We start from the raw sequence: 26,486 nt of genomic DNA on the forward strand, positions 1-26,486 counted from the left end.
GTCGTCCAAAATATTTTTTTTAAAAAGTCATACTATAGCATGTCTTCCAAAATATTACAAAAAAGTCATACTATAGCATGTCGTCCAAAATTTTTTTTTTAAAAAGTCATACTATAGCATGTCTTCCAAAATATTACAAAAAAGTCATACTATAGCATGTCGTCCAAAATATTTAAAAAAAAAAGTCATACTATAGCATGTCGTCCAAAATATTTAAAAAAAAAAGTCATACTATAGCATGTCGTCCAAAATATTACAAAAAAGTCATACTATAGCATGTCTTCCAATATATTAAAAAAAGTCATACTATGGCATGTCGTCCAAAATATTTTTAAAAAAAAGTCATACTATAGCATGTCGTCCAAAATATTTAAAAAAAAAAGTCATACTATAGCATGTCGTCCAAAATATTTTTTTTAAAAAGTCATACTATAGCATGTCGTCCAAAATATTACAAAAAAGTCATACTATAGCATGTCGTCCAAAATATTTTTTTTAAAAAGTCATACTATAGCATGTCTTCCAAAATATTACAAAAAAGTCATACTATAGCATGTCGTACAAAATATTACAAAAAAGTCATACTATAGCATGTCTTCCAATATATTAAAAAAAAGTCATTCTATAGCATGTCGCCAAAATATTACAAAAAAGTCATACTATAGCATGTCCTCCAAAATATTACAAAAAAGTCATACTATAGCATGTCCTCCAAAATATTACAAAAAAGTCATACTATAGCATGTCGTCCAAAATATTACAAAAAAGTCATACTATAGCATGTCGTCCAAAATATTTTTTTTAAAAAGTCATACTATAGCATGTCGTCCAAAATATTACAAAAAAGTCATACTATAGCATGTCGTCCAAAATATTTTTTTTAAAAAGTCATACTATAGCATGTCTTCCAAAATATTACAAAAAAGTCATACTATAGCATGTCGTCCAAAATATTTAAAAAAAAAAGTCATACTATAGCATGTCGTCCAAAATATTACAAAAAAGTCATACTATAGCATGTCTTCCAATATATTAAAAAAAAGTCATTCTATAGCATGTCGTCCAAAATATTTTAAAAAAAAAGTCATACTATAGCATGTCGTCCAAAATATTACAAAAAAGTCATACTATAGCATGTCGTCCAAAATATTTTTTTTAAAAAGTCATACTATAGCATGTCTTCCAAAATATTACAAAAAAGTCATACTATAGCATGTCGTACAAAATATTACAAAAAAGTCATACTATAGCATGTCTTCCAATATATTAAAAAAAAGTCATTCTATAGCATGTCGTCCAAAATATTACAAAAAAGTCATACTATAGCATGTCCTCCAAAATATTACAAAAAAGTCATACTATAGCATGTCCTCCAAAATATTACAAAAAAGTCATACTATAGCATGTCGTCCAAAATATTACAAAAAAGTCATACTATAGCATGTCGTCCAAAATATTACAAAAAAGTCATACTATAGCATGTCGTCCAAAATATTTTTTTTAAAAAGTCATACTATAGCATGTCGTCCAAAATATTACAAAAAAGTCATACTATAGCATGTCGTCCAAAATATTTAAAAAAAAAAGTCATACTATAGCATGTCGTCCAAAATATTTAAAAAAAAAAGTCATACTATAGCATGTCTTCCAATATATTAAAAAAAGTCATACTATGGCATGTCGTCCAAAATATTTTTTAAAAAAAGTCATACTATAGCATGTCGTCCAAAATATTTAAAAAAAAAAGTCATACTATAGCATGTCGTCCAAAATATTACAAAAAAGTCATACTATAGCATGTCGTCCAAAATATTTTTTTTAAAAAGTCATACTATAGCATGTCGTCCAAAATATTACAAAAAAGTCATACTATAGCATGTCGTCCAAAATATTTTTTTTAAAAAGTCATACTATAGCATGTCTTCCAAAATATTACAAAAAAGTCATACTATAGCATGTCGTCCAAAATATTTAAAAAAAAAAGTCATACTATAGCATGTCGTCCAAAATATTACAAAAAAGTCATACTATAGCATGTCTTCCAATATATTAAAAAAAAGTCATTCTATAGCATGTCGTCCAAAATATTTTAAAAAAAAAGTCATACTATAGCATGTCGTCCAAAATATTACAAAAAAGTCATACTATAGCATGTCTTCCAATATATTAAAAAAAGTCATACTATAGCATGTCGTCCAAAATATTTTTTAAAAAAAGTCATACTATAGCATGTCGTCCAAAATATTACAAAAAAGTCATACTATAGCATGTCGTCCAAAATATTACAAAAAAGTCATACTATAGCATGTCATCCAAAATATTACAAAAAAGTCATACTATAGCATGTCCTCCAAAATATTACAAAAAAGTCATACTATAGCATGTCCTCCAAAATATTACAAAAAAGTCATACTATAGCATGTCGTCCAAAATATTACAAAAAAGTCATACTATAGCATGTCGTCCAAAATATTTTTTTTAAAAAGTCATACTATAGCATGTCTTCCAAAATATTACAAAAAAGTCATACTATAGCATGTCGTCCAAAATATTTAAAAAAAAAAGTCATACTATAGCATGTCGTCCAAAATATTTAAAAAAAAAAGTCATACTATAGCATGTCGTCCAAAATATTACAAAAAAGTCATACTATAGCATGTCTTCCAATATATTAAAAAAAGTCATACTATGGCATGTCGTCCAAAATATTTTTTAAAAAAAGTCATACTATAGCATGTCGTCCAAAATATTACAAAAAAGTCATACTATAGCATGTCGTCCAAAATATTACAAAAAAGTCATACTATAGCATGTCGTCCAAAATATTTTTTTTAAAAAGTCATACTATAGCATGTCGTCCAAAATATTACAAAAAAGTCATACTATAGCATGTCGTCCAAAATATTTTTTTTAAAAAGTCATACTATAGCATGTCTTCCAAAATATTACAAAAAAGTCATACTATAGCATGTCGTCCAAAATATTTTTTTTAAAAAGTCATACTATAGCATGTCGTCCAAAATATTACAAAAAAGTCATACTATAGCATGTCGTCCAAAATATTTTTTTTAAAAAGTCATACTATAGCATGTCGTCCAAAATATTACAAAAAAGTCATACTATAGCATGTCGTCCAAAATATTTAAAAAAAAAAGTCATACTATAGCATGTCGTCCAAAATATTTAAAAAAAAAAGTCATACTATAGCATGTCGTCCAAAATATTACAAAAAAGTCATACTATAGCATGTCTTCCAATATATTAAAAAAAGTCATACTATAGCATGTCGTCCAAAATATTTTAAAAAAGTCATACTATAGCATGTCGTCCAAAATATTTTTAAAAAAAAGTCATACTATAGCATGTCGTCCAAAATATTACAAAAAAGTCATACTATAGCATGTCGTCCAAAATATTACAAAAAAGTCATACTATAGCATGTCTTCCAATATATTAAAAAAGTCATACTATAGCATGTCGTCCAAAATATTACAAAAAAGTCATACTATAGCATGTCGTCCAAAATATTACAAAAAAGTCATACTATAGCATGTCTTCCAATATATTAAAAAAAAGAAAACTATAGCATGTCGTCCAAAATATTACAAAAAAGTCATACTATAGCATGTCGTCCAAAATATTTTTTTAAAAAAGTCATACTATAGCATGTCTTCCAATATATTAAAAAAAAGTCATACTATAGCATGTCGTCCAAAATATTACAAAAAAGTCATACTATAGCATGTCGTCCAAAATATTTTTTTTAAAAAGTCATACTATAGCATGTCTTCCAATATATTAAAAAAAGTCATACTATAGCATGTCGTCCAAAATATTTTTTAAAAAAAGTCATACTATAGCATGTCGTCCAAAATATTACAAAAAAGTCATACTATAGCATGTCGTCCAAAATATTACAAAAAAGTCATACTATAGCATGTCGTCCAAAATATTACAAAAAAGTCATACTATAGCATGTCCTCCAAAATATTACAAAAAAGTCATACTATAGCATGTCCTCCAAAATATTACAAAAAAGTCATACTATAGCATGTCGTCCAAAATATTACAAAAAAGTCATACTATAGCATGTCGTCCAAAATATTTTTTTTAAAAAGTCATACTATAGCATGTCTTCCAAAATATTACAAAAAAGTCATACTATAGCATGTCGTCCAAAATATTTAAAAAAAAAAGTCATACTATAGCATGTCGTCCAAAATATTTAAAAAAAAAAGTCATACTATAGCATGTCGTCCAAAATATTACAAAAAAGTCATACTATAGCATGTCTTCCAATATATTAAAAAAAGTCATACTATGGCATGTCGTCCAAAATATTTTTTAAAAAAAGTCATACTATAGCATGTCGTCCAAAATATTACAAAAAAGTCATACTATAGCATGTCGTCCAAAATATTTTTTTTAAAAAGTCATACTATAGCATGTCTTCCAAAATATTACAAAAAAGTCATACTATAGCATGTCGTCCAAAATATTTTTTTTAAAAAGTCATACTATAGCATGTCGTCCAAAATATTACAAAAAAGTCATACTATAGCATGTCGTCCAAAATATTTTTTTTAAAAAGTCATACTATAGCATGTCGTCCAAAATATTTTAAAAAAGTCATACTATAGCATGTCGTCCAAAATATTTTAAAAAAAAAGTCATACTATAGCATGTCGTCCAAAATATTACAAAAAAGTCATACTATAGCATGTCGTCCAAAATATTACAAAAAAGTCATACTATAGCATGTCTTCCAATATATTAAAAAAAGTCATACTATAGCATGTCGTCCAAAATATTACAAAAAAGTCATACTATAGCATGTCGTCCAAAATATTACAAAAAAGTCATACTATAGCATGTCTTCCAATATATTAAAAAAAAGAAAACTATAGCATGTCGTCCAAAATATTTTTTAAAAAAAGTCATACTATAGCATGTCGTCCAAAATATTACAAAAAAGTCATACTATAGCATGTCGTCCAAAATATTTTTTTTAAAAAGTCATACTATAGCATGTCTTCCAAAATATTACAAAAAAGTCATACTATAGCATGTCGTCCAAAATATTTTTTTTAAAAAGTCATACTATAGCATGTCGTCCAAAATATTACAAAAAAGTCATACTATAGCATGTCGTCCAAAATATTTTTTTTAAAAAGTCATACTATAGCATGTCGTCCAAAATATTACAAAAAAGTCATACTATAGCATGTCGTCCAAAATATTTTTTTTAAAAAGTCATACTATAGCATGTCGTCCAAAATATTTAAAAAAAAAAGTCATACTATAGCATGTCGTCCAAAATATTACAAAAAAGTCATACTATAGCATGTCTTCCAATATATTAAAAAAAGTCATACTATAGCATGTCGTCCAAAATATTTTAAAAAAGTCATACTATAGCATGTCGTCCAAAATATTTTAAAAAAAAAGTCATACTATAGCATGTCGTCCAAAATATTACAAAAAAGTCATACTATAGCATGTCGTCCAAAATATTACAAAAAAGTCATACTATAGCATGTCTTCCAATATATTAAAAAAAGTCATACTATAGCATGTCGTCCAAAATATTACAAAAAAGTCATACTATAGCATGTCGTCCAAAATATTACAAAAAAGTCATACTATAGCATGTCGTCCAAAATATTTTTTTAAAAAAGTCATACTATAGCATGTCTTCCAATATATTAAAAAAAAGTCATACTATAGCATGTCGTCCAAAATATTACAAAAAAGTCATACTATAGCATGTCGTCCAAAATATTTTTTTTAAAAAGTCATACTATAGCATGTCGTCCAAAATATTTTTTTTAAAAAGTCATACTATAGCATGTCGTCCAAAATATTACAAAAAAGTCATACTATAGCATGTCTTCCAATATATTAAAAAAAAGTCATACTATAGTATGTCGTCCAAAAAATTTAAAAAAAAAGTCATACTATAGCATGTCGTCCAAAATATTAAAACAAGTCATACTATAGCATGTCTTCCAATATATTAAAAAAAAAGAAAACTATAGCATGTCGTCCAAAATATTTAAAAAAAAAAAAGTCATACTATAGCATGTCGTCCAAAATATTACAAAAAAGTCATACTATAGCATGTCTTCCAATATATTAAAAAAAAGTCATACTATAGCATGTCGTCCAAAATATTTAAAAAAAAAAGTCATACTATAGCATGTCGTCCAAAATATTTAAAAAAAAAAAAAGTCATACTATAGCATGTCGTCCAAAATATTTAAAAAAAAAAGTCATACTATAGCATGTCGTCTGAAATATTTTTAAAAAAAAGTCATACTATAGCATGTCTTCCAATATATTACAAAATAGTCAAACTATAGCATGTCGTCTGAAATATTTAAAAAAAAAAGTCATACTATAGCATGTCGTCCAATATATTAAAAAAAAAAGTCAAACTATTGCATGTCGTCCAATATATTAAAAAAAAAGTCAAACTATTGCATGTGGTCCAAAATATTAAAAAAAAAAAAGTCATACCATAACATGTCGTCCAAAATATTAAAAAAGTGTCATTGTATAGTATCTCGGTGTCCTATTGACGATGCTCACCAGGACAAACTTTGCATTGTTTATTCATTCTACTTCGGAAACCTACGAACCTAAAGAATTACTGATAAATATCACTGACAGATGGAAATATATCTATATTATGAATGTTAGGATGATAATAATGATAGGAGTTTTTTCACCATGATAATCAATTAATTGCTAATTACTGGAACGGAAAACATGAAAAAAAAAAACACCAACTTTCAGGTCAGTGTTAACTGTTCTTTATACACTTACCTTTCTAAACAATCATTTTTAAGATGGAAGAATTCAGCCACATGGTCCATTGTCGTTCAGCACCATGTAGAAGTCGGTTAATTGTGCTAATTGCACCTGTCAATCAAAACATTACAGACCACGCCCACATAGGAACTGCCTACTTTGGATCTTTGTTTTTGGTGATAAAACAATTTATAACCGATGACAACCAAGACTTTCATACACCAAATATCATTCAGTAAGTTTGGAACCCCTCAAAAAAAAAAGGTATATTTTTAGGAGGAAGAGCGCAATTATTATTATTTGATTGTAAATGGGAATTTTGAGTCTTCTTTAAAAAAAAAATTAAAAAAATGAAGTGCAGTTCCACGTTGCCTTTCAAATGCAACAGTATGTTTTTGTTTGTTTGATTTTATTATTTGCCCTCCTTCTGTTTACATTTGTACAACCGACCTGCTGTGTATTTGGAAGAAGATAAATGAAAAAGACGAGGACGTAACTGCTGAATGAAATCGGTCTCTGTCGTGACTTTGAGGGGGGAAAAAAAAAAATCCCCGTGTTTACATTATCAACAGCAACTTTACTCGGGCATTGAACGCATCCATGAGAAGCGAGCACACACACACACACACACCAAAGTGCTAAATGCGTCATTTTACACTTTCAGACAACAAAACAGGAGTCAAGTTTGTCAGCAGCTTTTTTTTTTTTTTTTTTTTTTGCAAAGTAAAACCCTGTTTAGTTTGTGTTAATAAAATTGTACAAATCACCTGCTCATACATCGAAACACCTTCAAGAAGTCACAAACCACACGAGTTAATGAACTCACAATATCAACCGATTTCGTTCACGACATCCACAGTTTATATTAAAAAATATAACATCTTCACTCGGTAAGAACATTATTCATCCGGAAAACTTCACTTTAAGCTCCATTTATTAGCTGCTCATCATCGTGACTACAAATGGAGCTTCGGGTGGAATTATTCTGTCAAGAATTTGACTTTGAACATCATCCATACAGGTGGTTTCAGTTTATTTTATTTTTTTTTTAGTTTTAGCCCATCCACAAAAAACTGCATATAGTTTATAAGTTATTATTGATTATCGTCTGTAATAAAACAGTGTTTTTAAGACTGAAAAATGCTTTTTTATGAACAATTTAAACACCGCTAGACTTGAGTTTGCTTAAGAGAGATGTCGGTGAACGGTGAATAGGCTGCAGTTTGAACCAAAAAAAAAAAAAAAGACAAACGGCGTCACATTTCACCTGTTGAGTGTCTGCGATGTGAGAAATTGCAAAAAATAAATAGTTTTAAAACGCTGGACAGGAATTCTGGCTCGAAACTAAAGCTGCTAATGCCACATTATCATTTCAATAACACACAATAATTTACCTTTTGCTCGTCTCTTGGACATATTGACATTAAAAGAGTTACCTTATTAAAACCTCCAACTAAAACTCCAGACAATCCTCGTCCTGCCGAGGCGGCTTTATTCTCTTAAAAATAAATTAAAATAAAATAAAAAAAAAAGGAATATTCACAGTGATCACCGACACCGTCTCGAGCAAGTTTCAAGTCGGACGTTTTAAATCAGGAGACCATGGAAGACGTGAAACCCCCCCCCCCATCAACCTGAAAGTGTGTAACGTGGATGGGACTAAAGAATTTACCAGCACAACAGTGTTAGTGTTTTATAAACTTGTCAGAGGGTTTTGAAATCAGCCGATCTCATCCAGTAACTTCACAACAAAAAAAACAACAACAAAATTTTTTTTTCGTAAAACAGCTTCTATGACCTTGTTGTCTTCAAAGCCATGGCACCGGTCAGTTGACGGAGTAACTACATCTAAAACGCACCCGCCGTCATCTACATGGATGCGACGAGGGCTCAAAACGGGACATGATCGGACTGAGAAAATGAAGAGAGTCTCACTGCGGTGCGATCGAATGAACCAAAACAATAAATAAAATCTTTTAGATGATTATTTTACAGTTGAATTCCTACAGTGCATTTTGACACAGGTCCTTCGACAACGAGACAATTCATCCGTTTTAGTTTGTTATAAATCCTTAAAAACCGGTCATCACAACTGCCACGTTCGCTTTTTTTTTTTTTACAATTTCTGATGAAATGATTGGCCCTTAAGTGTTGAGTTTAAAAGCTCCCGTGAGTTCGATCGGCGACGGAGACAGACAGCTGAGCGGCCGTCTGTCGGACAGCAGGTCAGCGATCCAGTTGGTTGGTCAGTTAGAGAGACGGGGCGGGCGGGCGTCCGGCCGGCCGATCCGTTATCAGTCAGTGCAAGTGATCAGTGCATCAGTAGTGTCCCACCGCGTCGGATCAGATCAGCTGGCCCGGGTCTGAAGCCACAGCAGTGGTTCTCAGCCCCTTTGAAAACAATCTCGGACATTTAAATATGACACTTAAAATTGCATATAAGATGTTTTATACATTCTTTATATAGTCCTGCAGCTCTCTGCGTCCTGGCCTCCGGGTTTGACAAAATATAATTCCTGGCAGCTGTGGTGTGTTTCTAACCACAAAAGATTCAAATAGCTTGATTCATTTCTCAAAATCAAGCTGAGCAAAAAGTTGCCATAAGCTGTTTTTTTTTTTTTTATTATTCTATTCTAGATACAGGGGGTAAGTCTAATAAAGTAAAAAAAAAAATTATTTAAAAAAAAAAAAAAGGCTCCCATTGCGCACCCAGAGTTTCCAGGACTTTAAATTATGCAACAGCAAATCCGTGTTGCACATTATTGCAGCAACATGGTGAATGTTATGAGCAGTCAGGCGGCCTGAATCAGCGCGTTTTGTGCGGTCAGTTGATGAGTCAGCGTTTTGTTTTTTTAACGGCTGGTGTTTCAAGGTATTCGGTTCTTCAGGTTTGATGCAGCCCATCAACAACGCAGCCGTTACACACCGCTGAGTATCTAAAGCACTTCTTCCATTTGGCCCCTCTAAGTCAGTCCCCCATCCCACCCCCCGCCCCACCCCACCCCGACGACAAGTCTTTTCCATCGTCCTCATCAGGGCGACTCTTCCGACAGCTGATGCAGCTGCTCGTTATGTGCTTGGCATTTGAAAACTCCTCCGTTTAAAGCCCAAACCTCCCCGCGGCTGCTGCTTCTCACCCAGAGCAACAGCCGCGGGGTGAACGTCGGGATCTCGCGGCGCTCTAAGAGCAACGAAATCAGGTTTGGGGTTTTGGCGCCCGAATAACAATAAAAAAAAAAAAAAAAAAAATACAAAAGACTTGGATTCATCTGCGGTCGCGTTCGCCGACGATCGAGGGCATCTCGTCCCGACGATCGAGGGCATCTTGTCCCTCTCTTCGAGGCGTGGCCTCCCTCCCGCCGGCCCCCGCCGAGCCTCAGACGTCCGCGCGAGTCTCCGCGAAGCCGGCCGCCGGCGCGCGGCCGACGCCGTGCGAGGCCCCCCCGGGTCATAACGGCTTGTCGATCACTGCGACCCCTGGAGAGGTTGAGGAGAACACGGCGGACGGTGAGGCCGGACGCGGGGACTCCCGCGCCCCGTCGCTTTCTCCCCCGCGTCACGTGGACAGCGTCGGGTCGGCCGGCGACTTACCTGCGTAGCTGCGTCCGTTGCTCATGTTGGTGGGAATGAGGCTCCACTTGTCTGCGGCCGGGTTGTAAAACTCGACGGAGGAGAGGTTGCACGAGCCGTCGTCTCCTCCGATCACGTACAGCAGCCCGTTGATGGCGCACACACCTTCAGGAGAGAGTTCAACAGCTCATACGTTTCAGGGTTTTTTTTTTTTAGGTCTCGACTTGGGACAATTCGGGGTGGAAACGGAGGACGCCGGTAAGTAAAACCGAGCTGTTGTGTAAACAGCTGGAGGCAGGAAAGGTTCTTTTGTTTCCTTCAGACTCTTAAAAGGAAAAAAACAACAACAAAAAAAACGACAATTAACGTATTTCATAGATCGACCAGAGGAACTTTGTCGGAAGTCATCGGTTTAAGAAAACAATGAGCGCACACACACACACACTGCGGTAAATCTAACCCTCTTTACGTAAGGTGTCATTTTATTCCGGCAGGTTTTCAGCTGTGCCTTTCAGCCGCCGCTGTGTAAACATCCCATAGACGCTTTTACAGGTTCGGCTTTGGTTTTATTGCGCAGTAGAAAGAATTGAGGTCTCCTTGGAGCCAACTTGAGTTTATTGCATCCAGCTGTAGGTTTTAATTTAAGAAACAGCAAACATTATGCGGCTTCGTGATTTTGTTCCTAGCTTGAACTCCATCGTTTTTTTGTTTTTTTTAAGCTCCTACAGCTGATCTACGGTGAAGTTTGAAAGATTGCGTTTTCTCAGAAATCCTTTAATATATCAGTCGATCTTCGGCTGATGAGCAAAAATGAGCTTAAAATGGGTTCTAGTTTCAAATCGCTGAGGTACTTGTGGAGCCAGTTGACTGGATGTTTATTAATAATCAAGCCAACGGCAGGTTAAAAAAAAAAAAGTCACGAGGTCATCAGATTTTTGAGGCAGTGCCACTGGGCTAGCTGCCGCTCACGACCATAAATCAATTCCAGGTCCCCTTAAAATACACTTCGGTTTTCTCCAGAGTTTAAATAAACAGTAACTGAAGTTTGTAATGGATGCTGCGCGTCCCGTGTTCGTTGTCTGACCTGCGTTTCGCCGACACATGTTCATGTCGCACACCAGTCTCCACGTGTTGGTCTGCGGGTCGTACACCTCAACGCTCTTCCTCACCAGAGGACCGTCATGTCCTCCTGCTGCATACAGCTGACCGCCCAACACACCCACACCTGGATAAGACAAAAAACAAAAAACAAAAAAAACGTGTAGAGCCGTTTACTCGTAATTATTTACATTATTAATTCGTGTTCATTTTGTAAAATGTCAGAAATGACTGAAAGTTGCCTGTTGTAGCTTATACGTGTTGGAATTTCTTGTTTTATTTGATTAACAGGCTAAAGTTTACAATAAACTAAGATAAAGAAATGTATCACATCAGCACATTTGAGAAAATGAAAATAGCAAATTATGTGATTTCTGATTAATCTAATCATCACAACAGCTCTAGTTTTCAAAGTTGACAAAATTGCTTTTTATGAGTGTTTACTGAACTGAATAAAAACATTTCAGTGTGTTGTTAAAGTGCGCACAGTTCATGCAGACTGTAAATCAAGTGCATTACGTTGTGCATTTTAGGATTTTTACAATTGCATTCACAGTCCACCAGAGGGCGTCGTTGCTTCATGTGAAATTGCCTAAGACGCTCAACTTTAAAACGCGTGCAAGGCTGAAGTGATCATGTCGGCTTTTGATATGTATTACACCCGGGTTATATTTCTATTAATATTATAGTGACATGATTAATCAAAATATATTTAATTGAAATTTGATTCCCTGTGTGTGTGTGTGTGTGTGTGTGTGTGTGTGTGTACCTGCTCCACTTCTCCGTGTGCTCATGTCAGCCACGTAGCCCCACTGATCAGAGACGGGGTCATATTCTTCCACTGTACTGAGACACTGACGCGATGCTCCGTCGTAGCCTCCGACGGCGTACAACTTACCTGCAGACGAACACAAACACAAACACGTTATTCAAAAAGTTACTTCTTTTGAATTCGGGGATTTTCATTAAAAAAAAAAAAAAAAGAGGCCACGCAGTGTAACTGAACTCAAACACGCGCAGACTTTCTTCTTACCATCTACCACCCCTACGCCCACGCTGCTGCGTCGGGTGTTCATGGAGGCGACGTAAATCCACTCGTTGGTTTTATAATTAAACACCTCGACTGTCGACAAACCTGAAAAGAGAAAACGCAAAGAAAGAAAGAGGCGCGCAGATGTGAGAAAGACTTGATTTGTATACGCGGTTTATAAAAAGGGAAATGGGAGCAGAGAGTCAAACTAAAACGTGAGTAACAGTAGAGAGTGTTTGCGCATCGGTCTGTGGGTGTTCTGCATCCTTTAAAAGAGGAAAACGTCTCCTGTGTTTACCGTTAACACTGCAGTAGACGGAAGTGCTACGAGAAGCAGTTTTATCTGCTCGCCCTCACATGGTGAGACGGGAAGGAAAGTAGATTCCAGATAATGATGTGCTCGTCACAGATTGGAGAATATTGACAATCTCATAGTTCAGCTCTTTTCGGCTGATCATGCCATCAAAGCCCGAAGAGTCATAAGTATAACTTGAAATTGCCCAACTTATAATTTACTTTAGCTTTAAAAAGGTCCCATGTTGTAGAAATTTAGATTTCCATTTCCTCTTTGATTATAAAGCAGGTCTTGGTGCTGTGTAAATACTGCAAAAGAGGGAAAACGCTCCGTCCACAGAGAAAGCAGAGCCCATATTCAGTAACGGCGCCGTTTGGACTTTATGCATGTTTGTAATATCACAGACTCACACACACGTCACATGTCCTGTCCGTCCTACGCACGTCCCACTGTCCAACATTTAACCTTGTTGCAGAGCTACAAGCTACAAGACCCAAGAAAACCTGTGGTTGGTCTGAGCATTCACGACTGGGAAAAGAGTCAGTCAGAAGAAATGGTCATTGATATCAATGCGCCTTAAAAGACACAGACACAAAACAGTCTGTTGTTGGTAGAGCTGCAGAGAGAAGCTTAGGAAAGACGATGTAAAGCAATAATGAGACGGGTTTTTTTTGGGATCTAAAACCACAAACGGATGTCAAGACTGTGTATAAAACATTGGGGGGGAAAAAAAGTGTCAAATATGGGACCTTTAAAGTTCCACACAATATCCAGAATTATACATCTTGTATTTTTCTCCACGAGCAGCGATTAGTTGAATGATAATCCTGAAAAACTCGACTTGAACCGAGAGAATACGTGAAGCAAAGAGTGATAAAAAAATAAAATAAAAAAAAAAAGACGTATTTTCTCGGACATTTATAAAGATCTCTAAATATGTCTATGAGGACTGTGCTTTTTTAAGATACTGCCAGTGGTAGTAATGGCCACTGGTCTTTAGTGTGTGTGTGTGTGTGTGTGTGTGTGTGTGTGTGTGTGTGTGTGTGTGTGCGTGTGTTTTGTGTACCTATGCTTCCGTTAAAGCCTCCCACAGCGTACAGTAAATCTCCCAACACGGCAGCTCCCAGCGTGCTGCGTCTCTCCTGCATGCTGGACAGGGCGTTCCACTGGTCTCTCGCTCCGTCGTACACGTCCACCGTTCGCTCCCGCAGAGAGCTGTTGAACCCGCCGACCGCGTACACTCGGCCCGCCACGGAAACCACACCTGGGAGACGACGGCATTGGAGGATCGTGTCATAACTTGTGAAAACGCGCGAAGGGGAATTCTTGAAAATCAGGTCCGGGAGACGTTCGCCCTCCAAACCGCGAATAATTGACATTATCGCCAATTATTTCATGAAGCTCACCTAAAACTTCACTTTTCACTATAGAATAACCAATCTTTTCTCATTTAATCTGCTTCATTTTTTTTTTTTTTTTGTCAAAGTCACCGTGTCGATTACGACGGGTGGAAAAAAGGGCCGATTTAACCATCAAAAACCCGAATGTATTACTAATAAACCAAGAATATCGTGAAGCCGGTATTTAAAAATGTTCACGAAGCCACCGTCAGCTGAACATGTCGATTCAAGTCTTTGGAATCCGGAGACCGTATTCACTGTGTTGTTGTGTTGTATTGTCGGGTATCTCCCCCCGCCCCCGCGTCCCTACACCTCCGGCAGTAAGACCGCTTCGTGTGGTTTCTCGTCGTTTTCGTGCGTCACTACACAACACTCGTACACAAACTGACCGGCCCGGCAGCGTCTCGACGGCAGGTCGGCTACTTGGTACCAGCGGTCGTCCTGGAAGTCGTAACACTCCACGCTGCGGATGGCTTTGGGAGCCTGGCCGCCCACCACGATCATCACCTGCGGATGCACACCGGAGAAGCGAGATCGGACCGATTACAGTCGGATAATAAAAAAAATAAATTAAAAAAAAAGCAGAACGCGTGAACCGTGCGTTCAGTAACGCACTCTTGCCGGGCGGCGGTTTGTTTGCGCACCTTCGGGATGCTGATGGGAGTTCGAGGTCGAGTCCTGTCCGTCTTGATGAGGTGCCGCTGGTCGGCCGGCAGCAGGTGATACTTCATGGCTTCTATGAGGAAATCTTTGCAGGTGTTGTTGTTCTTTATTAAAGCTTCTTCCTCAACGATCTGAAACGGGGACCACATTTCACTTTTATTTACTAAAAAAAAACAAAAACAAAAAACCCCCACAATGTTGCAGGAACCGTACAGTCACACGGTGCATCTTACTGAACCCGAGTAACCAGGTTTATCGGACCTCTGGGAACTAGTTTGCGGCAGCGTTTGTTCTAGTTTAACTTATTTTAAAAACAAGGACTCGTCGCTCCGTGTAATGAAGTCTCCTTTCATCCAGCCCCTCTGCTGTCACCGTGCCCGTTTACAATCTGCTGCTATGCACACTTGTAAAAAGCTGATTAGAAACCCAGTTGCATAAATGGCAGAGGAATCGCTGCGCTCAGGAGAAATCGAGCACGGGGGGGGGGAACAAAAAAAACATTCGGTTTCTCTAATCCCTTACACTCATTACGGAAAGTAGCTTTCTTGTTCGCATTAAAGAAATCAGAGGTGGAAAAATCCCACTTTAGCCAAGGTACTTATGTGCATGGGCCCAGGAACATATTGACTAGTGGAGAGCACATACAAGAACAAACAGTAAATCATTACAGTATCTACCCTGCTCATAAATTCTGGGCTCTTAGTTTCATATCAGGCAGTATTGTGCCCCGAGCTGACGTAAAGATATTGTATTTCTGCATAACACACTTTTCATGAGCTCGACACAAGCAACTGAAAACACTTTCACTTCTTGAGTTGTTTTCCAGCATTCGTCACACTACAGTATCTCCACATATTCAACGACTTGGATGACACACTGAAGTGTTGGGCGTTACTCAGGGTTTTAAAACCCCTTTACATTTTTAAGTGAGTACCAATAGTGCAAGCAGGCTGTGCAACAAGCAAAAAAAAAAAAAAAAAGACTTAAAAAAATGAATATTTAGCAGAGCACAAAAGAGAAAGTCTTTTACCTGTACCAGGTAATCCCTGGACAGAAGGGGAAGCCGGACATGCTCCATTAGTTTGGGCATGTGCTCCAGACGAGCCGTCTCATCGTTTTTGATCCAAGCTATCATCGCCTCAAACACCTGGGAGACAGAAAACAAAGACAAAGAGGGAGATGGAGGAGATTCTTTAAAAAGTATATACATTTCTGATTTTCAATCCCTTTTATCTTCATGGTGCTTTACTGGTGTGAAAAAGGCAAAACGGAGATGAAAACATATTCGCACGAGCTGAATTTGATCACCTCCCCACAGCCGGATGATGTGGGTGCAACTGGTGTTTTTGGGGAAGTTGTTGGATGTCAGAAATGTGTGGGCTGAGAGTTTCAGAACGATCAGACAGGAACTTGGTCTGAAACAATCCGAGGTCGTTGGTGTAAGACGTGTCTCGCATTCAGAGAATTACTGCATCCAATCAGGTGATACTGTGTCCTTTCAGAGTGAAACACCGATATTGATTTCGCCCAATCAACTTAACATAAGTGGCCGGCCTTGGTTTGACACCGCACCCCGTCGGTTATCAACAGTTCCATACTCAGTAATTTACATACATTCACACTTGATCATCTGTTGATGGCCTGTGGAGCAGCTCCAAAAGGAGAGACCGAGCCTGATGTGCACAAAGGACCTCAGCGATGGTTGTCGAGGGAAAGAGGATAATTACTCGGCGGCTCTTTCTTCTCTTCCAGGGTTCAAACGAAAACAGGAAACCCTCGATCAACATCAGGTACAAGCTCCGTCTGCTGTCATTTCTCACAGGCCTCAAAAATAGACACTTATGATGTAATACGATGCAACAGGAAGGACTTGCGAGTACGCCTCTTACATCGTAGTAATAATATCGGCTCCATCTTCTGTGTGTTGCACAAAAAGCAGTTGCTACATTTGATGCTGACTTTCAACCACAACAGGGAGCATCCGCGTGAGAGAAACACATCCCGGCGGTCATTCACAATTCGAAATTTCAGGACTCTCTGTCAGCAATGGCTTCATTTATAGCAGTTAGATCTAAATAAAGTCCAAAACAAATATTAACACTATCACTTCAGCAAATGAAATGAGGAGCTGTACGCTGTTTGTTTTCAATTAGGATTCCTTTCCATTTAATCTGACACGACAAGACGGTCAGGAGTGGCGCTAACCATCTTTTTTTTTTTTTTTAATGTGTGAAAGCTTTAAAGATGGAATAACAGGATGTTTTCCCATTTTCCACATTCATAAAAACGCGCAAAATAATAATAAGTATCTTCTCCGCTCACTTCATTTGATCCAGTCACCAACGCACTGTATCAGATAAGTGTAACTGACTGCGCGTCCAGGTGCGGTCTGTTTGTACGGCAGCGTCAACCCTCCTCTGTGTTTCCTGTCCGTCTGAAGCCGCAGTCACCTTGACGGCTGCCGACAGCAGGGTGACACACAGCTGCTCCATCAGACTCCTCCTGTCGACGGGCTGACAGCGGACAGACGTGTCCTCGTCTGAAGTGCGTCTGCTGCCAGCTGCAGCTAATCGCACACAGTCAAGTACAACCGGGACTCCTCTATTTATAGAACTCCAGTGTGTCTCAATGGAGAATCCCAGACGAACGTAATTCTCGCATCTTTTCGAGACACAAACTGCCAAAGAACGCGTCGCCGCAAGTGCCGTCTCACCTTTTCCTCGGTGGAGACGGTGAGTTTGTCGCTGGCGATGAGGCTGCACACCTGCTGCAGAGAGAGGCCCAGAAACTCCTCACCCTGCACCACCTCGGGGAAATGCTGCTCTGGGAGACACAAACAGGCAGGGTTACACATTTTCAGATCATACACTCCATAGACGTAGAAATCTCAAATCTGTTATTTCTTGAGTAGATGTCTCTGGTGTTTTGTTTTTTCAACATTCCTCCCTGTTGTATAAAAGCACCACCACCACTCATACCTGTGCACACTCGAAGTGGCAAAAGATGACTCAGTGATTTGCGGCGTGAACAGCTAAAAGCCTTACCGGCGTATGCGTGGGCCTGGTCGAGGAGCTGCGTGCACGTGTGCAGGTCAGCGAAGGCTCGGATGCCCAGACAGTTGGTGGGGTGAAGCTGAGACTGCAGGAACTCACAGCAGACCTGACGAACATCCATCAGCTGGAGGAGACTGGCTGCTGGCAGCAGAACCTGCGAGAGAAGAAAAAGGAACTTTATGGGAAAGAACTGACGAGGGCATCCATATCTGCACAAATTTAAACACGTTAAAAGGGTTTTTCAAATAACATGGAAGAGTGCAGTTATTTATCTGGTAGTAGAAAGTCAGTTAGTTGTTCACCTGCGCAATAATTCATCAGCTTTGCTGGTCGAGTCTTTAGTTTGTTTATTAAACAGCTACAGCCAGGAGGTTACCATCAATCAGTTCAATCAATTAAATCGCTCTGTCAACTGAGGTCATCGACAAACAAATTAAATGGCATCTATTTTTATAAACAATTAATTAATTAAGACCAAAAAAAAGGGCAGAAATACTGTTTGTAGAAATAATCATGAGCGGCAAAGCTTTTTAAAATGAAAGCAAAACAGGCTGTTTTTCTACCAACAAACAAAAAGAAAACCTCACATTTGGCTTTGATTTCTGAAGCGTGCTCAAACAACTACTCCTGCATTTCTGTCAAACCACGACTTACAAGATTCCCAATATAACAGACAGACCTGAAATAACAGTCAGTATATTGATATGTGTATGTATTATACAGCAACCCCCGAGAACATGTCAAATTTTGTTTAACACCCAGAGCTGGGAGGTAAATATACTGTCGGCATTCGTATATGCAACTAGATGTTGTGCAAAACTGGTCATGGTAACATCAGGACACACTTCAAATGTGTATAATCTCTTAAACGTTGACACAGTCATCCATTAAAAGGTCCCACGTTATAGCAACACGTGTCCATGAAGGTAAATGTCAAAAAGATTGTAATCTTTGCAGTGACTCAGATTAAAACCAGCTGTGTATTAAAACAGCACAAGGGATGTTGTTTTAAGAGACAACACGACTCGGGAACGTTTTCACAGCTGCTATCATTTTCCGTTTCATCGCAACGATCACAAGATGAAAACATCAGGAAAAAAACTTTGTTCGCGTAACAAAAATATCCACCAGGAATGTGCCGTTTAATGAATATTGATTGACAACTGAAGCACGTCGGGCTCAGTCGTTCAGTCTCGACAGGAAGTTAGTCGGTGGACCGTTGAAAACACGGTCCTAACGGATCCATTGAAACGTCGCCACTCGTCAGCTTAACTAGGTCAGAGAGCCGGTCCCCGTCTGCCTCGACACCTCGCCGTCTATCTGCACTCGTCCTCTGAGTGAGTGTTGTTATTGTCTCCTGTGTTTCCTCTGCACAGCCTCGCGTCTTCTAACAGGGAGCATCAGGCTGTCACACACATGCAGGCACGCACACACACACACACACGCGCACACACACACACACACACACACACACACAACAAACAGATATTGTACAGAGAAAACACTCAGTCGGAGTTAAAGCAGTATTTTACTGAAAATTAGCCACCAGTCCACACACACACACACACACACACACACACACACACACACACACACACACACACACACACACACACACACAGAACAAACGGATATTGTACAGAGAAAACAACTCAGTAGGAGTTAGAGCAGTGTTTTACTGAAAATTAGCCACCAGTCAACACACACACGTTACACATTCAGAAGGGAGCCAATCAGGCAGGCACGCTGCTAACAGTGGGAGGATTTCCTGCCTCTCTCCATGCACACTTCCTGCGTTAATAATCAGAGGAAGTATCCCGCCTGCAGCTGGATCAGGCCGAGCTCTGAGCCGAGCCGTGCAGCTACCGAGAGTCAATGCCACCGAGACGAACGTGGCCTCAAGCCTGCGCCCTCGCAGCAAAGCGTCGCTCACAACCGTTACCGGGCCTCACACCGCTTTGTAGTAAACATCTGCTCCTCAGGCAGGTTTGTTCGGACCATTCTGGATTTAAAAAGGGAAAGACCAAAGATTAAAGTGATCAGGCTTTTATAAGAGCAACTGTCTCCCTCAGGGACTTTAAACTAAGACATATGATCAAAAAGTTCTAAGACTGATCCTGTTGTGATGTGCACGGAGCAGCGCGAAGGATTACCCATCCCGAGTAACTATTCCAAGTTACGTAACTTGATCAACATCAGCACCTGTTACTCATGTTTTTGGGACCACTGGCACTTGTGCATGCAGAGTATTTTTTTGACATATGAACAGCTGTGAACCATAAACTGGCGGACAGATTTTTGGTCGTTCAAAGCAAAGGCTCTGAACTTTTTGGTTGCACCTCCTACATCGAAAACTATCAAAATGCAAAAACAATCTTTTAAATGATGAAAAGTAAACAAAACAAAAAATGCTTTTAATAACTACTCGTGATTTTCCTCATTTAATCTAAAGTCGATTTTTTTTTTCTCTCTCCACTGAATACAATTCGAAAAGTTCATTGAAGCTGATGTCTGTTTTGAAAAGTGCTCTGAAAATATTGAAAAGATAAATGACAGCCATTTTCACAGATAGCATTTTAGATTTGTATGTTTTTTTTTTTATTTTTTTTTTGTTACTACACATTAGAGGAAAAGTTTAAGAAAAGAAAAATTGTCCCTGTTTGATCCACTGCAAACTTATGTAAACCACTCTGAAATGAACTCATAAAAAAAAGGAGTGTTTCAATACCAGTTTGTTATGTTGTTACTCTGACTTGTGCTTAAACTTGTCCACACAAAGAAAAGGGTCCAGGCGGCCGTTCCAAGATAAGTTTGTTTCTCAACAACCAGGAAGTTCTGACTAATGCTGTGATATTTTTCCAGGGAACAGCAGCTTTGCTTTATTTCAATGACCTTAAAGGCAAAATAGGAAGAACGTGGGATAAAAATGTTTTGAAATGCTGGTTCCCATGAAGCCACATCTTTGGTTCTTCGACATCATAAACTCTCCGAGACAACAGAACAGAAGAGCTCAAAGGACTGTATGGACGCAAAACACTAAACTCTTGCATGAGCACGAGGCCGTTAATTCTGTTACTGCTGCTAAGTAGTCATTTTGAAGCGAAACAAGATAAAAGCCGCCACAGCAGAAGAAAAATGGAAAGAAAAATCAAGTAATAATAGGAATACGGATTTTTGCTCACTCGCAGCCTCTTCGTCCTCCTCCTCACTTTCCCTCTTTGTAAACAGTTTCTCACACACACACACACACACACACACACACACACACACACACACACACACACACACACTCTCACCTGAACGTTGTCCTCCGTGACCTCTATCTCAGCGGTGTAAATGTAGTCGATAAGTTTCCTCAGGGTCTGACCGTCCACCTCTCTGATCTCCACCTGATGGGCTTTGCTCTCGCTCATATCACCTGCACACAGAGCGGAACACACAGCTCGGCATCACCTGTACGCCGAACACACACACACACACACACACACACACACACACACACACACACACACACACACACACACACATCAGGTAGAGTGACAAACAGACAGCAGTGTGTGCGTACCTGTGAACATGGCACAGAAGTAGGGGCTACAGGACGCGAGGACCACCCTGTGAGCTGGCACCTCGACACTCCCCGCCACCAGCTGGACGTCGCACAGCATCTTTTTACTGGAGGAACGACAGGAACGACAGGAAGGGAAGTTTTTTTTTAAAATCGCAGCTGCACTGAAAAGCTCACAGACATGCGGAGTAGAAGAAAAAGAGGCACATCAACACCAAATTAAAATATTTGTTTTTGACAGTTACGGATTATTTGAGGTGAAATTTTCGGTTAAAAACAAATGAACCCGCTCCAGTTCAGGCAGAAGTACTTCACCGCTGGACTGAGATTTTCAGACAAGCCAGGTGAACCGAGGATGACTCAAGACATTATTGTCTAACTTACAAAGCTCACTTACAGCCTCTTCAGTCTCGGGCTCACAGTGAAATAGCCACGCTGGCTTCACAGTCTTTTTTTTTTTTTTTTTTTTTGCAGATACAAACAAACAAACGACAACGAGCCTCGCACCTCCTCAGGTCGTTCATCAGCTGGAAGGCTTTCCTCGTGTGCGTCTGGTTGAAGGTGTGCATCCCGCCATTCACCGCGTCCTCCTCGGAGTCGGTGGTGCAGTTCGGACGCGGCGAGGCCGGCTTTGCCACCAGACTGGTGAGACATGAGAGGCAGTGTCTGGATCAATCGAGATAGACGACGATTCACCAGTTAGAGAGGCTAATTCATGGTTCATGAAAGCGGGAGTGTACAAGGCAAGACTGAGACCGTGACAAAATACTCAAGGCGATGAAGCCTCCGCAGCCAAATTAGGTTGAAAATGAGCTCTTTCGATTTAATAATTCATGTCCACGTTAAAACTATTCGTTAAACGTCTTTACTTTGATTACTCCCCGACCGAGGGGCTGTTACTTGGCCCGGTTCTCTGCCAGCCGTTGGTTATTTTTGAACACTTGTGCGACGCCACTGACCCATCCTCCTTTAATAATCCTCACGTCTTCATGCTAATCTGCTTTGGTTGTCATGAAACTCAAGACGCCGCTGCGCACGAGGGAATCCGCGAGAAGACTTTTCTACATTCACGCATCTCACGTTAATTACGCATGAACACATGCTGTGATTTCTTTTGAGAATGAAACGCTTTGTAATATAAACAGGAAAAAGAAGGCTGAGTGCGGGAAATCATTTTTAAATGCTGGATTAAATACTGCCGGCTAACATAAGATTTTGTAATACAATTAAAATCTCTGACTCCATTTGTAATCGTATGTTCAGTAATGTGACATTAAAATGATTACGCATCGATGCAGACACATTTTAAGACTTGTAAGAATAAGACACAAGTAACAGATCGGTACCGAATCTAAACAGATCATTTTTCAAGTGCCATGACGTCACAATTTGTCCCCACTGTCCACCTCTATAGACCCATTATCCAATATTGTAATCCATTAAAGTAATGGAGGCCATTTTCCTGATGCTCTAACTGCACTAAATAACCGTTCAGGCATGCTGATTTGGTAGGTCGTCCCTGTATTCAGCGTAATTGTATGAAAGTATTCCTCTACCCATCCTTTAATCACACTCTTAAGTATCGGGGACTTAAAGAACAGGGCTTTGATATTACATATATATATATATATATATATATATGTATATTTTTGTGGTCAGATAATCCCAAACAAAGATCCAAACCAGCAAAGCCTCAGTCTGTCTCTCACTAGGCTGCCTGTGTCATTGTTTCTAGCTAAACACATCAATATTTAGGAATGTGAATAAGGGACAAATGTCGACCAGTGTTTCCCAAATCCCACGGTGGAAATAAAAAGTCTCGCTTTGTCCCGACTAACAGCCCACAACCAAAAGATATTCAGTTTATTATGACGGAGGACTAAAGGAACCACGAAATATTCACATCTCAGGAGATGGAACCAGATAATGCCAGCATTTTATTTATTATATTATTATCGTTTTATAAAACAAATTACTCAAAACAAGAAGTAGTTTTTTTGTTTTTTTTTGATAATCTAACCGATTAATCAACAAAATCAATAATTAGTTCAAAGAAAATATTTAAAACCTAGTCATAAATATATGATTTCATTTATTTTCCAAGGTTAAACAATTCCTTGGGAGGTTGTTTTTTTTTATTTATGGGAGAAAAGTCTTGACAGGATGTAAATGAAGCTTTCAATTCAACTTTGAACCAGATGTGACTCGATCTGATGAGTTGTTTGGTTTCAGGTGTTTTACACTTTGTTTGTATGAAAGTTTATTTTTTTTCCCTCCGTCACAGAGAAAACTCCCAAAATAAGATTTTTTTTTTAATAAACACTGATGCGATACTTTATTAAAAATAAATAAATAATAATAAAATAAAAAAAACTCCAGCATGAGTCTCTCAACTCATCACCGCGTCTCATTTCCTCCAACAGTTTACAGAAAGCATGTTTGTTTATGTCCAAAAACAAACAAACAACAACAACAACATGAGATTTTTAACGTGAACAGATGTTTTGTTTTGATTTTGTTGTGCGTCAAGTTGGCAGGCTGGCTAGCTCCGTTAGCGCCGCTAACCATTTAAACTTCACCGCCGCGAATCGTATCGAGAAGTAGTTTTACACGCAGCTCGTTGTCTCAGTAAGCGGAGGCCGGCTGACGGTGCTCCCAAAAAAAAAAAAAAAGGTCTACGCGGTTTAACTTCGGCGGGCAACTTTAACTACATCAGCTGAGCAGCCGGCGAAGCTAATGTGGCTAACTTGCCGAAGCTAACTAGTCAACAACACGGCTAGCTTCCGAGCTCGTGCGCGTCGGGAGGGAGCTCGCGGGACCCGTCCGTGTCGGGAAGCGACAAAAAAAAATAAAATAAATGTTTATCCCAGCAGATGCAGAAGCGGCGTGAATCACAGCTTTACTAAAAAAATAAATAAATAAAAAGAAATAATCCCTACCGCTGAGCCAACTCACCCCGACGACACACCGTCCATCCTCCCGGAGTCAGACACCACAGCGGGCATGAGCGCCGAGCAGCAGCAGCACACAGATGGTGTGTTAAAGACGATGTATCACTCTGTAGTAAAAAAAAAAAAATCAATAAAAGCACATTCAGATTTCTGCTCTGGGATGACTCACCTGCTGGAAAAACGTGCTCATTTTATGGAAATTTTAAGTGTACATTGCATTTTTTTTTAGATATTTTTTCCTATAATTAGATACAAAAACTAGTCCCTGTCCACCCCCACAAACCACGCCCCTGCCCAACAAGCTAGACCTAACCTTTTAAGTTAAAAAAAAATAATATATGAAAGGGAATACAAGAAGAAAAGAAATGTAAAAAAAAAAAATAACACATAACTCTTACAAGTTTATACATTCCTACATATAATGATAGTCATGTGTATAAAACAGAAGTCTACAGATTTCTTCAGCACGGCAGGTTTGATTTTTTTTTAATCTTGTTTTAAATGAGCTAAGGTTGCAACTAATGATCATTTTTATTCAAATGAATCATTTAATTATGCTTCAGATTAATCAGTTATGTATTTGCTCTATAAAATACTTGAAAATGGTGCAAAATGACTCCTAAATCCTCTGAAGACCGATATGATGCCCTCAGCAGCCTTTTGTCCAAAATCCAAACATAGCAGAAAATGTTTGATTGTGGAAATAATTGCAGATTAATATTTGGTAATTGACAAATCAAGTCCTTGTTTTCACTTGAACGTGAAACATGAAATCTGGAATGAGAAGGCTTTTTGGGATTTTTCCAGTGAATTAAGATGAGAGGAGGTTAAACAAAAGCAGCAGGACTGCAAATAATAGATGCTTTCTTTGGTTTTATTCTGACAATGCAGATTAAGACTGAAGAGGTTCTGCAGCTCAGGATCAAAGCATGTGACGCATAGTTGGAGATGATAGGGGTTAAATTTGGATATATTTTGAATAATTTGTCTTCTGTAAAATGAACATGGTATATTATCTTAAACTTCACTTCATTTAAATTGAGGGTTTTATGAATTTATAGTTTGATTGGACCTGCTTATGTGTAATTTGACTTTTTTTATCATCCTTACATTGTTTTTTTTTTTTTTTTATGGAGGCCTACACCACATTGAATTGTCTTGTCGCTAATGGGCGACACTAAAAATAAAGGGAATAAACCTCCTTTACAAAGTTCACTGTACTGCTGCAGACGTGGATCACTTTGAAGAAAAAAAAAAAAAAGCAGTTACACAGGTAACATAACAAAAAAACTAAAAAACTTCCATATAAGAATCTAGACTTTGGACGTTTTGACACCCACAAATAGGCTCAGAGTGAGAGCTCGTGTTTTCTGCCCCTCTCTGCCAGTGCACCTACTTTTCTCCACAAATTCTAAGTCATGTAGGCGAACTCATAAAATCCACCTCTTTAAAAAGACAGTGAATTCATGAGATTTCACTCCATTATTACATTTATGGCTTAAGACGCTGCTAGAAATGTGACAGGCAGCCTACTTGGTTAAATTAAGTTTTTTTTAAATGTTTTTAATTGATAGTAAAACACTAGTTTTGATGGGCCACCCGCCTGTATGAGTGAGTTTATGAATCTGAACAAAACCTGATGTTTTGGAAAAACCTGTCGTCCAGGTGTAACCGACACTGAAATCATATTTTTGGAATATTTCCTCAACCTTGATGGGAACCAGTTCAAATGTATATCTTGTAAAAAAAAGTCCTCTAGAAAAGCTTTACAATATTTATAAAGATTTACTTCAATAAAAAGCAGAAATGTCATTTTATGAGGATGTGTATGAAAAGTTGTACACTGCTCAACAACATAATTAAAAGCTTGTGTAATTCACCCTGCAGTCATGTGGGGTGGATTTTTTTATACTATTTTAAAGATGCATTGATCAGAAGCTTTAGCATTTTGGGTGTTGATTTTTTTTTTTTAATGTGGATATTTTCAGGCTCCTTTGTGCTCCATATAATAAACTGAATATATTGAGAATAGTTGGCTGAGATAAAAA

At 38.3% G+C, this 26,486-nt stretch overlaps 1 protein-coding gene across 5 annotated transcripts; it reads right to left on the reverse strand.

The window, feature by feature from the left end:
• Positions 1 to 10,126: 10,126 nt before the first annotated feature.
• LOC138196832 (kelch-like protein 3) lies at positions 10,127 to 24,531 on the reverse strand. 5 transcript variants are annotated; one of them, XM_069147202.1, is made up of 15 exons: positions 24,443 to 24,531; positions 21,995 to 22,129; positions 21,488 to 21,594; positions 21,219 to 21,340; positions 17,914 to 18,076; positions 17,583 to 17,692; positions 15,900 to 16,016; positions 14,851 to 15,000; positions 14,596 to 14,713; positions 13,873 to 14,070; positions 12,515 to 12,616; positions 12,251 to 12,379; positions 11,468 to 11,608; positions 10,405 to 10,548; positions 10,127 to 10,290 (listed from the first exon to the last, which is right to left on the reverse strand). In XM_069147202.1, the coding sequence occupies exons 1-15, from the start codon at positions 24,490 to 24,492 to the stop codon at positions 10,262 to 10,264; spliced, it is 1,815 nt and encodes a 604-aa protein (XP_069003303.1). In that variant the 5' UTR covers positions 24,493 to 24,531; the 3' UTR covers positions 10,127 to 10,261. The 5 variants fall into 5 exon arrangements, with proteins under 5 accessions (XP_069003303.1, XP_069003302.1, XP_069003306.1 ...); XM_069147201.1 differs by having other exon boundaries at positions 21,995 to 22,153; positions 24,443 to 24,519; XM_069147205.1 differs by having other exon boundaries at positions 21,995 to 22,153; positions 24,427 to 24,494.
• Positions 24,532 to 26,486: the final 1,955 nt, after the last annotated feature.

The sequence above is a fragment of the Embiotoca jacksoni genome, unplaced genomic scaffold (assembly GCF_022577435.1).
Source record: "Embiotoca jacksoni isolate LCO1_2020_lvr unplaced genomic scaffold, fEmbJac1.0.p SCAF_135, whole genome shotgun sequence".
Classification (NCBI taxonomy): domain Eukaryota; kingdom Metazoa; phylum Chordata; class Actinopteri; family Embiotocidae; genus Embiotoca; species Embiotoca jacksoni.

Bases quoted from the DNA above. Each gene is read 5' to 3' on its own strand.
- LOC138196832 (XM_069147201.1), bottom strand. From the start codon at position 24,492: ATGCCCGCTGTGGTGTCTGACTCCGGGAGGATGGACGGTGTGTCGTCG. The intron at 17,693-17,913 runs GTAAGGCTTTTA...TGTGTCTCCCAG, and splicing joins CCAGGCCCACGCATACGCCG to AGCAGCATTTCCCCGAGGTG. The intron at 12,617-13,872 runs GTACACAAAACA...TTCTCTTTTCAG, and splicing joins AGGCTTTAACGGAAGCATAG to GTTTGTCGACAGTCGAGGTG.